Source organism: Sitophilus oryzae, unplaced genomic scaffold, assembly GCF_002938485.1.
Source record: "Sitophilus oryzae breed Bouriz unplaced genomic scaffold, Soryzae_2.0 scaffold_1384_pilon_pilon, whole genome shotgun sequence".
Classification (NCBI taxonomy): Eukaryota; Metazoa; Arthropoda; class Insecta; order Coleoptera; family Curculionidae; genus Sitophilus; species Sitophilus oryzae.
The window spans coordinates 111270-124960 of record NW_022146042.1 but is presented as its reverse complement, the minus strand read 5'-3'; the positions used below and the strand labels follow the sequence as shown (position 1 = coordinate 124960).

The 13691-nt window shown below is 35.0% G+C and overlaps 1 protein-coding gene across 1 annotated transcript in view; it reads left to right on the top strand.

Moving 5' to 3' along the window:
• Positions 1–13691, top strand: part of LOC115875371 (neuroligin-1-like) — a gene marked incomplete at its 3' end in the record, with an annotated part of 252959 nt that overhangs the window by 128004 nt on the left and 111264 nt on the right. Inside the window, exon 6 of the mRNA XM_030890798.1 lies at positions 5167–5355. Coding sequence (XP_030746658.1) covers positions 5167–5355 — 189 coding nt within the window. The remainder of the gene's footprint in view (positions 1–5166; positions 5356–13691) is intronic.

Here is a 13691-nt window from a genome sequence, read left to right as displayed (position 1 = left end):
CAGCACCAGGAACGTCTCTCACGAGTCTGATTATTTTATTGCCCTCTGCTTCGCTTTATAGGGCACGGCGCTGCCTTTGCCCTCTACAGCACTTAAGGATAAATTAGGCGCCCATTCCGGCCCGTCTGATTAAGTAAGGTAAAATTCTAATTTAGATTTAAATAGTTGTGAGAAATTATGTTGTAGGGGTTGACGTTTGTGGCGGTTGGGATGGGTTTTTTGTTTAGTGATAACGATGATAAGGTTTGAAAAGGTAAGATTGTGAAGAATACTCTGGATATACAGTATTACATATATAGTATACAGTCACCCGATTGTTTTTACAAGAAGAAAAACTTTTTTATTATTGACGGTTTTAAAATGTTTAATCCCGTTTATAATTTTCATACCGTTTTAGAGAAAATTAAAAAAAAAACATGAAAATGTGGTTGAATTTTTCAACCAAGATTTTATGTATTTTTATTTATGTTTTTTTCTATGGTAATATAATTTAAATTTTATTCTTTGATAGATGATTATTATTAATTTTGATTAACGTCATATTTTTTGCAGTTTTAAAATGTTAAGTAAGTACAAAAAAGTAAAGTAAAGATTTCAGTTAACGTCTCCTTTTTGCTGCCAGGGCTAATCTGGACGGGGCCTACTTTGTTTACGCGGAATCCGAACCGCATATCATGGTCAATGGCCTACTCACTTGGCAAGTGTCTAAATAAACTCTTACTCACGAGATATCCGAACTCATCCGAACTCGAACCGGCGTGAATGAGCAGTGTGTGTCAATAGATTTTACACTTGCCTGTTTTTGGACAACAGCACGATACAGAGTTTCGAACCGGTCACCCGTCTATCCACTAGTATCGCCTTACGTCGCTTAACGTCGGTGTTCTAATGGGAACCGGTGTTTCGAAGTAGCTGGGCCGTTGCCCCAAATAAGTACAGTAAATAAAGGTTGAAACCACGACCTAATTTGTCGACCGGAACTTTTCAGGCGGATTGTGTACCTACCTTTTGGGAAATAATTTTATGGGAAAAAATTGCAACACCGCGGTCAGCCAGCTTTAGCCGAAAAAATGGCCCCAAATGGCCCAAAATTAGTATTTCGCAAATAACCTGCCAAAATGTGCAATTTAGAAAAAATTTATTGAACTTTTTTTGAAGCAATTACCTATAAAAATGGTCCTTATTATTTTTCACATAGAAATAAAAAGTCTTAACGCTCCGAAGATATATTTGATAAGCCTAAAATTGATTGATGGGACATGTTTAACAGCTTGGCTAAAATTTAATATTTTCTGATGATTCAAAGTTTCTTTAAAAGGTAGAATCAACAGCTATCAAATTTTGGAGCTTGTTTGAATTTTGTCATATTTTATGACAATAAAAAAACCGGGCAAATATTCCTTGACCCAAAAATTTTCAGATTTTTACAAACTTATTCATATTTTCACTAATAATAGCTTCAAAGTTATTTCTGCATTAGTTTTTATAAAATTCTGTGATTATTAATTTGTGTATTAATAGCACCCTCTTACTTGTTATTACTACTTATGGCATTGTAAGATGTACATCAATAAATAAATAAATAACCCATAATAACGATTAGAATAATCTTCATAATGGATTAGTTTTTGCCAATATGTAATAAGTAAAATAAGCTATAAAACAAATATCAATTAATTACTAAAATATTAGTTATTAAATTAAAAATAAAACGTAAAAAATGATATAATAAATATATTGTTTGTCACTCCTAAATTAAGATTCATCTCATAAATCCATCAGAATCTGGCAGCGCTGTCGCCATCGCTTGTAGTTACACTCGTTGAATTTGACACTTTACGTCAGTTTAATAATAAATATAATTTTGTACTTTCATGCTTAGGTATAAAAGTGTTTTAGTTTTATGCCTAGACGTTAAAATTACTTTTTTATATTACCATTCACGTCGCAAAAATTAATACTTTCGTGACGTTTGAAGAAAAAGATAATTATTCTAACTTATTCTAGACTAAACTGTCTAGCCTAGAGCTACGACGTTACCCCGTCACCATAACTCTATTCCCTTCCGCCAGAGCCGCCACCAGACGTCATAAAAATAATTGGTGGTGCTTAAATATCACGTAGCGCCGTCGCTATCTTTATTCGAGCTGCGGCACGTTTAACAGCCGAAACGGGGAAATACTGTAAAATAAGGCCGCAGTTAGAGCCACAATAAATATGCGCCTAGCCATTCTTGTCTGGGGAAGGGCATTATCTACGATATCGTAGGTTATGTTTAGAGGAAATGGTGATAAAGTTGAAAGAGAATCTTTTCTGATGTTCACAATTATAACAGTGTTTTATAGATGGTTTTATACAGGGTGGTGCATCAAACACATTTAAAACTGTCCAGATATTGTCTCCCCTGCTAATTTTACAGTTCCAAATAGATTTTTAACAGGTCTGCGTATGCTGAATGCATATGGTAGAATTGAACAATTCTTAACCATTCTTGAACTCCATTTTAAGTAATTTAAGAAAAATCGTATTCCACCCTGTATACGTGGTGATCCGAAATGTATTTGGAAAACTGCGACAGCATATTCTGCAGATAAAAATAAATAAAAAAGTTCGTATAAACTTAAGTCCTAAAATGCTTCCTTTCAGAATTACAGGGTGTAGAAGTTTCATTTTTATTTCGAATTTTTCGTAACGTCAATATTTGAATGTTTTTTTCGTAACGTCAAAATTGTTGTTTGGGTATGAATGTGCGTTTTATATTAAAATTTATGTAGGGGTGGGGTTAGTTTTCACCTTTCCTGTAATGATTTTACTGGATGTATACCATGATAGTAAGACCCATGCTTACTTATGGAGCAGTTGCTTGGTATACAAAACTAGAGCAACGTACAGCAAGGCAAAACCTGTGCAAAGTACAGAGACTGGCATGTATCTGCATCACAGATCACAGGTGCCATGAGAACATGTCCAACAGCAGCAATGGAGGTCATTCTGGACCTAACACCACTGCATATTGTCGTCGGTAGTTATGCCAATGCGACAATGATTAGAATGGTCATTGACGGAAACAGTACTGGGAGAATTTTCAGGTCAGAGGCTTGGAACACCCTCAAAAAGAAAATTCCACTTCTCCAACTCCCAGTGGAAGTATTTGGACCGAAAACTAAATACTCCGAACCAATAGGCACCTACCCCAGTATCCTTCAGGCAGAAATTTGCGCTATCGAAAGATGCGTACAATTTATCTTAGATAGGAACTATCGAAAACAGGCAATTGCCATCCTATCCGATCAAGCAGCACTTAACGCGATCAACTCAGTAACCATCAATTCGAAGTTGGTCAAAGAATGTCTAGAGAAGCTTAATAAATTAGGCAAAGAAAATAAAGTCCTCCTACTCTGGGTGCCTGCTCAGCAAGGGATAGAAGGCAATGAAAAAGCAAATGATCTAGCTAGAAAAGGAGCGAACACTCCACTAACTGGACCAGAACCGTTCTGTTTTCCAAACGGAAACCAACTGAAAGTGGAACTGAAGAATCTGGAAGACTCCATCCATAACTTGGAATGGGTGTCCACCAACGGTCTAAGACACTCGAAAAAGTTCCTCAGAACTTATGACCGAGAAAAATCAAAGGTTTTCCTTGATTTAAGTAAAAACAATCTTCGGATTGTCACGGGGTTTCTAACAGGACACTGTCTCCTCAACGAACACCTCAGTAGGCTGAAACTGAGAAACAACGACGAATGCCGATTTTGTGGGGAAAATGGGGAAACACCAGAACACCTTATCACTGAGTGCGCCGAGACGACGACCATTCGTGCCATGAACTTTGGTACGTCTGATGTCGAGGATGGAGAGCTGGCCTCTGTGGAGCCGTCTCAGATACTGGCTTTTGTTAAAGCCCTGAGACTGTATCATGAGTTATAACTCGTTATAACTCAAGAAACTCAGGGGAACACACAATAGATCTATAAGGTCGCGGTGATTAACTACCCTCCTAAACATTCTACATTCTACAGGGTGTAGAAATTTTGTTTTTACTTTGTTTTTTTCCAAATAATTTCTGAACTGTAGTCGATATTTTGATGAAAATTGGTGTCTGGGTGTTTTTTGAAATAAGAAATTTGGGGGGGGGGATTTCGATATCAATATGATTCCTACTTGTAGAGGGCGCCACCTACATGATTTTTAACTGTTTTGAATAGTAATAATTTTTTCGTCCGTACCTACAGGGTGACAATTTGTGGTGACAACATTGGTGAAAACGAACAGTATTTAATATTGCCTCTACCGATGATAGTATGAAAATTTGGCGAAACATGTCAATTTACATATTAAGAGGGACAATTTTGAGGCATTTGTTGTCGTGTTACTTTCAACTCCTTGACCCCCAGGGCACCTTCCCCTAAAATTTTAAATAGCAACCCCTATTTCTTTTACCATTTTTGTGTTTCTTATAAAATTCTACATAAACTGCATTATTTTTTTGAGAATTTTATAAGGAACACAAAAATGGTAAAAGAAATATGGGATGCCATTTAAAATTTTAGGTGTAGGTGCCCTGGGGGTCAAAGGGTTAAAAGTAACACGACAACAAATGCCTCAAAAATTGTCTCCCTTAATATGTAAATTCACGTATTTCTTGCCCCAAATTTTCATACTATCATCGGTGTCAAATTGTCACCCTGTATATTAAACTACTGAGTGAAAAAATATATATTTCCACAATTTTTTACGTAAAAGATGTCATGGTAAAAATCGCTACGAGCAACCGTTTTCAAGATATTCGGAATGAAAATAGTCAATACATGTCATAATTGACTAAAGACTATTCGGAAAAAATCGAAATAAAAACGAAACTTCTATACCCTGTATCTTTGAAACTAATCATTTAAGGACATGCATTTATACGAACTTTTTTACTTATTTTTATCTGCAGAATATACTGCCGTCTCCCGAATAAAATTCGGACCCCCCTGTATACATACTATTCATCTTAAATATGCATCTACACATTTTTGTGACATAAATGTTCTGTTAACGTTAAACCGTACCTAATTCTAGAGTGAATAAAATAAATCCACTATATGCAGATACGACTGCCTTATGATAAAAACAATGTATTACATTACTTTTTTCTCATATATCCCTTATTTTATGTTGCAGGTTTCCTCAAAACGGGCACCAAGGGCAGCGCCCAGGGCAACTTTGGCCTCATGGACCTGGTGGCGGGGCTGCACTGGCTCAGGGAGAACTTGCCCGCCTTCGGGGGCGACCCCGAGAGGGTGACGCTGATGGGGCACGGCACAGGGGCGGCGCTGGTCAATTTTATCGCCGTGTCGCCGGTGGCCAAAGGTAAGGGTCGACATGGGACGAGATTGGGTGGTTTTGTGTGCTTTTGTTTGTGTGGGGGTTAATTAGTTATGTAACAATATGACTTGTTTATACAAGAGGAAGGTTATTCAGTCATAGGTAAATCTCCGTCTACAATATAATATTATAGAGTAGGTTGATATAATAAGTTGCGGAGAGGGATAATAAGAACAAGGATTAATTAGTTACATTATATTTTGAGAGTAGATCTTATGCTAAATACATTTATTATTTTTACAAAATAAATTACTGTAGATATAATCTATACTAATATATAAAATCCTTAAGTGACTGACATACTGATTAATCACGATCCTGCTCAAACCACTCCAGGTAAGAAGCTCAATTTTGGCATACAGGTTGATTCTAGGGTGTAGAGGTTCGATAAGAAGGGATTTTTCGAACGGACGTCGGTCGTTTTCTGTTAAAAACAATATGGCGGCACAAAATTCCTAGAAATTTTAATAAAATTATTGATTCTCCAACTTTCGGACATTTTAATCTGAGAACTAATTACGTATAATTAACCAAGAAATTCGTAAAAATTATATGGATGGATGATAATGTTACATAAACACGTTTAAATAATTATGACGTCATTTTTTTAAGAAAACGCCCGAAATTCGGATGCATGAAAACTGAACTTAAACGTTTTGATATTTTGACGTAACCAATTTACCTCTTTTTGTTTCCTAGCCTACTACTATAACTTTTAGACCATATAATCCTAAGCGGCAGCCTAACATGATTTGTTCTCTTAATATCTCCGGTTAGAGAGCAGATAGAAAGTTGCGGTTTGCGCTGTTATTTTGGAAATTTTGTGCTCTATTTAACTGTGCATAGAGAAATATTTCTCTATGCACAGTTAAATAGAGCACAAAATTTCCAAAATAACAGCGCAAACCGCAACTTTCTATCTGCTCTCTAACCGGAGATATTAAGAGAACAAATCATGTTAGGGTGCCTATTTAATTTTTTTACGCAAAAGCGCAATATCTGTTATGATGTCAAACAGCGCCCTCTAGCTATCACGAAAAAAATTATGGAAATAAAATTCATACTGAGGATCATTAAGCAAGAAAAGCTCTTTCAAACGAGCCCTAGCTTGTTTAAATCGGCTAACCTAAACCAGAGTTATCCTTATTTTAATGAAAGCAAGTTTAACCTTCCCCCACCACTTTATTTTATGAGATAGAGCAAAATATTCTATATCAAAAAAATTACAAATTTATCGATGATTACAATAGTAATATTTAAAATACCTGTTTACCTGCATATTTTTGAAAAAACCTCTGTTTTCTGATTGGCTATTAGAGAAACGCCCCCTAGCGAGCATTTCTCGAACTTGAAAATAATTTCCAGCGATTTCTCTTGGTCGATTTACGAATAAAACTGTCTCTTTAGTTGTCAGTTTTGAGTCAATATTTTTTAATTCTCTGTCGTGTCGATTGGTATAGAAGAGCCGGAAATGGCTCAAAACGAAATAAATAAATTACCAACAGATATTCAGGCTGAGGCGACAAACGCCATATCCAAACTACTTCCATTTAAATCCCGAATAACTTATGAAAAGGAATACAAAAATTTTCAAAAATGAAACAATTAAAAAACCTCGAGAAGAAACAAAATTTTTAACCTATCCTCGCTGTTAAAGTATCATTTAATCTATTCTTGCGGTTAAAGTACTATTTTATCTACTATTTTTGATAGATATAAGGCAATTTTAACAGAGTTGTTATGGAAAAAAGTCATTTTTACACAATATAAAAATAAATTATATACCACTTTTTAAAGCCAACCGGGTAGTAAGCTCCATTAAAAAATAAAGAAGACTACGGGCCAAGTAATGACTTCTAGGGCTTAACCTCGCCAAAATTATCATCGATTATCATTCCCAAGCTTTCTTTGACGCCGTTTTTTTCGATCGTATGGCATTTAAAAATAAAATTTTTAAAAATTATGCTGTAAAAATTCTAATAAATAGATAAATAAAAATTATAACTCATCAACCATTTTATCTTCTGGTAAACAGATGCGTATCGTATTTTATTTTTATTTTATAGCGTTTTTTTATTGCGCTTGTATCTTAAAATGGGGAAGTTTGGGGACAGATTAAGCGAAGAAAAGGCATTAAGCACGTCGTTAGAATAATTGGAGGCTTTTCGGCTTTTTGTGTGGGGAACAACCTGCGTGGATATAAAAACTAATTCGGCCGATTAAATCGACCCCGGGGGCCCTTATTATGCTTAATAGAGTGATTATCTTCTGGAAAATCAAGATATTCGGGACAAAAAAGGTCAGGCAAAAAGGCATTTTTGCTTAACTGTTACTTAATTATAAACTTTTCAGTAGGGAAACTTGTTTAGAGCAAGCGATTGAAATGAATAAATACACACTAAATACACTAGAATAAAATAGAAAAAGTATATAACTAATTAAACTTATACCGGGTGCGTCTCAAAAGTGGCTCACCCCTATATATATATTGTACGTTACGTTGTACGTTAGTATATGACATAAAATAGGATTGATTGACGTATTCAATTGTTTTCGGTCACTTCCTGTTTCACCGGAAATCACTAGAACTTTTGATTTTTAAATGGCACCCTCGGTATATTTCTACTTTATTCGATAGAAAATAACACTCTGAATCTAATGACATATCATATGTCACAACATATTCGCTCAAAAACAAATTGTATTTTAAACTTCAATATGGAGTGCCATGGCTGTGTTAAAAACACTAAATTTTAATTAAGGAATCTTGGAAAAATAGATTTGATCGTCTAATGTTTTTACTGTCTTGTCCTGGCCGGTTAAAAGATGCCCAAATCGTATTTTTAATTATATCTCAATTTTTTCAAATCGAACAAGGGTGGCTCATTAGCATATTTGGACATATATTAACACATTTTTACGAATAATTTGATACCACACACTTGGTATTTCGAGTCAAATTGTCTTTATGAACCGCATGTTATAATTTCAAATAAACCATATGCAAATATGTCAATATAAAAAAAAATAATTAACTATTAATTATTTTTTAGTTTATTGACATATGATATGTCATTCTATTCAGAGTGTAATTTTCTATCGCATAAAGTAAAAAAATACTGAGGGTGTCATTTATAAATTAAAAGTTGTAGTCATTTCCGGTGAAACCGGAAGTGACCGAAAACAATTGAATATGTCAATCAATCCTAATTTATGTCATATACTAACATACCAAATATCGTTGTTTTATCTGAAAAAATATAAAAGTTATAGGGGTGAGCCACTTTTGAGACGCACGCGGTATATAAACTTTTTGTCTCTAGTAAAAAACACCATATCGCATAGTCTTTGGGGAAAAAATGGAGGTTTTTTGTCCATAGCAAACCTACAAAATATACAGGGAATTCCTATATTCCGTGGACAAAGAACAACTACGCGTTTTTTTCTATACAGGATGTCCTAGAAATAAGTGCAAACATTTCAAGAGGTGGTAGATCTGGTCAAAAGAAACATTTTTTCTCTTTACCGTTTTTCAAATAAGTTCAAAATAACCGAGTTATTTTACTTTAAAAATTTCCAAAAAAAATAATTTTTTGCTAAAATTTTGAGAACCACTGGATCTTTTCTGGATTTTCTTTTATGTAAATTTAAGCTACTACCTATGTTGCCATATTATCAAGAAATTATGTTTTTTAATTTAAAATTAAAAAAAATTCCAAATTAAAAATTTTTTTTTTTGCAAGAAATACCTCATGGGCGTGTTTCTAAGGTCGAAATATACTACCAGTTAAAATATTTGCACTTATTTTTGGGACACCCTGTATATCAAAAATAAGTTAATTACACAGGGCCCGAATTCTGTAACATAGAAAATAGTGGGGTGAGATCGCTGAAAAAAGTTTCACATCTGGCAACCAATGCGCCCTTTTGGATTCAGAAAGCACATAGGTAGACGAGTCTAAAAAGCTCGGGACACAAATTTTTCTGGCCCTCTAGCGGTCTTGCTGACGTAATCAAAATGTCCGCCAAAATTTTGAGACACGCTTCTAGATTTCCCGTTATAACTCAATTTTCCTTTCCGATATTAACATATGTTTTTAGTGATTATGAATTAGGAGAAAACATGCTTCCCAACGGTGTATTTCGTTTTATAGTTTAGGTTCACAAAACCAAAAATATTTGAATTTTTTTTTTACTTTTTTTTAATTATAATTTTTTTCATCGCATTTTGCTAAATAACTTGAAATCAGTTACATTTAGCTAAAAACGTGTCATAAGCTTTTTTGTTCGTCAGAGAATTATCTTTCTAGCGGTATATATGACTTCTATTTTGTCACAAACGGTTTTTGAGAATTTGCCAAAATATTGTAGCGTTACACATCTAGTCGTTATGGTAAAAACACAATTATATAGATCCTGAACCGTAATACAACGACCTAATGACTATTTAACTATCAAATATAATTGCTGAAATTTTTAATGTATTTGTAAAAATATACGGAATATGGTGTTTACCCTCCTAAGTCGTGTCCCACTGTGTTTGTAACATCATCAATAGATAACATTGATCACAACCAGTCTTCTTCTACTGCCGTTACTTCTTTCCATGGTTCAAGTGTTACTATTATTCAGCATCCTCACAGTGAAGCAACTATATAGATTGACGATGACAGCATTCATATCCAATAGTGGAACAAACAAATTCTCAATGGTCTACCTGAATATTACACTACTCTTCCTGCAACTGGTAAAGTAACAAGTGACCCACCTTTGCCAACTGTCAATCCACAGTACACCGACCACGATCCGAAAAAAGCTATACTTTATTTACTTATTCATCTAAAATTAGTTATTAATTTTTTTGCTTTTTAGCAGGTACAAAACCGCTGTATTACTTTACGAAATCTATAAATTACATTGTTGCCCTAACGACTAGCTGTGCAACGCTACATTGTTTTGGCAGATTTTTAGCAACTGTTTATGATAAAATAGAAGAAATATATAAAGTTTTAAAGGTAATTTTTTTTCGAAGAAAAAAGTATAGAACACATTTTTAGATACATATAGTGAATTTCAAGTTATTTAGAAAAATCTGACGAAAAAATAAAATTAAAAAACACTTTTTTTTAAGTAACAAATATTTTTGTTATTATAAACGTAAATAATTTTGTGAAATATACCATTAAAAAGCGCGTTTCCTCCTCTTTTATAATCACTAACAATATTTGTTAATATAGAAAAGTTAAACTGACTTATAGCGGGAAATATAGAAGCGTGTCTAAAAATTTTGGCGGCCATTTTGATTGCATCATCAAGACCGCTAGAGGGCCGGAAAAATTTGTGTCCCGAGCTTTTTAGACTTCTCGATCCATGTACTATCTAAATCCAAAAGGATGCATTGGTTGCCAGATGTGAAATATTTTGGCATAATTTTAAGCTAACATACCCCACTAAAACGCTAAGCGCTTTTAGACGCTCAGCGTATATAATAATAATAATAATAATAATAATAATAACAACAGGACAGGACTGATCCCAAAATCATTACATGATAGTCTGAAAGGCCTTGAACTTGCACCAAAACTTTATATACCCATTCAAAAAACAGTTATCCTCCACACATGTAATATTACACGACAAGTCTTAAATACACAGTAAAAAGCGTTGACGCTTGACTTAAGTCCGCGACTACGTTAAATACCGGAAAGCCCGAGATTCAAGAACATAATAATAATAACATACGCCCTACAATAACATACGCCCTAATAACATACGCCCTACAACCACCCTAGCAGGTAAAGCACGACAGAGGATGAAATGGACCGACGAAATTAACAAAAACCTACTCCTCTGTTACTTCACCGTTACTAATCTCCAACAAAATACAACAGGATATAGAAGTCAGTTATATCAGGCCTTTATGAACATCTATCCAGAACTTAGGGAAATGATCACAGAACAAAGACTATCAGACCAAATTCGAGTCATAATACGAAACAACAGAATATCTCCAACAGAAAGAGAAACTATAAGAAGACAAGCGGCCGAAACCATACAAAATGAAGACGAACCACAAGCACAACAATCAGCTTCACCTACATCACACCCACAAACAATCACACCAGAAACACCCGAAACACATACCATGCTGACTAACACCCAAAGTTCATCAGCACAGTCGTCGATAAGACACACCCAACACGAAACATTAATCCCGCCAACAGACACATGCAAACCATCTAATCAAATTGATGAAACATTTAATGAACTATACGCCCAATACCAGGGAGCAAACCCATCATCCAGACCTTTCATTACCAGACCACAAAACACACAAAATATCAAAAACACCATTGCAATAATTAATAACATCATAGGAAAAAGGATTGAGGAATCAAACAGCTGCCTAGACATTGAAGAAATTCTCACGCTCGTATACTGTGGAGCAGCAACAACTATGCGAACCCACGAACAGAAGAATAAAAACAACGACTTAACTAAAACTAAAGCAGCAATACCCCCATGGCAGCATCGGCTCCAGAAAAAGATAGCCACACTGAGGAAAGAAATTGGAGTCATCACACAACATTTGAAAGGAAACCTAAAAAAGAGACCCCCGCAAAACATATTACCAGATATCAGCTCAGAAGAATCAGTAGTAGAAATATTAGATACTAAAAAACAACAACTACAGGCACAAGCAAAAAGACTAAAACGATACAAGAAGAGCCACCAAAGAAAACAAGAAAACAAACTTTTTAACACAAATGAAAAAAGGTTCTACAGATCTCTCGAAACAACGGAACAGCAAATAAACAATCCACCATCAATTACAGAAGTAAAAACTTCTGGGAAAATATCTGGTCACAAGCAGTAGAACACAACAGAGAAGCTCAATGGATAACAGAAGAAGAAAACAAGCAGATAAATACAACAGCCATGCCAAATGTAACAATCACCTTAGAAGACATCAAAGCTGCCATATCCAAGACACACAACTGGAAAGCACCTGGAGACTACAAAATACAGAACTACTGGCTAAAATCATTCACAAGCATCCACAAACCACTAACGAATATATTACAAAATTTTGTACAAGGAACGGAAGCCATCCCCTCTTTTTTAACTCAGGGAGTTACCTACCTTAAACCCAAAGGCACGGACACTTCACCCCATCTAAGTACAGCCCTATAACATGTTTATCAACAACCTATAAATTACTAACGGCAATAATAACAACAAAGATCAACACTCACCAGCAGAATAATAACATCATATCAGAAGAGCAGAAAGGATGCTGTCAGGGATCTAGGGGCTGCAAGGAGCAACTGGTGATAGATGCAGAAATACACACTCAAGCCAAATTAAAACGTAAGTCTCTACATTTTGCATACATAGATTATCAGAAAGCTTTCGACACCGTCCCACACTCCTGGTTCATACAAGTTCTACAAATATACAAAATCCACCCTCAAATCATACAACTTCTGCAGAGAATAATGGCAACATGGAAAACTACCCTAAACATCAAAATGAAAAAACAACTCATCCACACAGGACCAATTCAAATTAATAGAGGAATTTTTCAGGGTGACTCCCTCAGTGCACTCTGGTTCTGTATTGCGCTCAACCCCCTATCGAACCTACTCAACAAAACGCCCCAAGATGCTTATAAAATATCCTCACTCACACATTCATCTACCATCTCGCACCAGCTATATATGGATGACCTAAAGCTTTATGCAGCAACAGAAAACAACTCAACAACCTTCTCAATATTACAAGAAACATACAGTGAAGACATCCAAATGAAACTAGGAACAGATAAATGTAAAATAAACAGCATTATAAATGGAAAACACTCGATACAGGAAGAATACATTCTACAAGACTCAAATATCATACAGAATATGGAAATGGATGAGACATACAAATACCTCGGATACCTACAAAAAACAGGATTAGAGCATGCCAACATAAAACAGCAACTAAAAAGCAAATACAAAAACAGAATAAAACAAATACTCAAAACAGAACTGTCCGGTCGAAACAAAGTGAAAGCAATAAATACCTATGCAGCGTCCGTCCTGACGTATTCATTTGGCGTTATAAAATGGAGTGACACAGAATTAGAAGAACTAAACAGGTTAACAAGAACAACATGTAACAAGTACCGAATACACCATATACACGCGGCAACAGAAAGATTTACACTAAAAAGAAAAGAAGGAGGAAGGGGATTCATGGATCTAAAGAACATGAACTACAAGCAAATACACACACTCAGAGAATATTTCAGAGAGAAAGCAGTTACCAGCCCA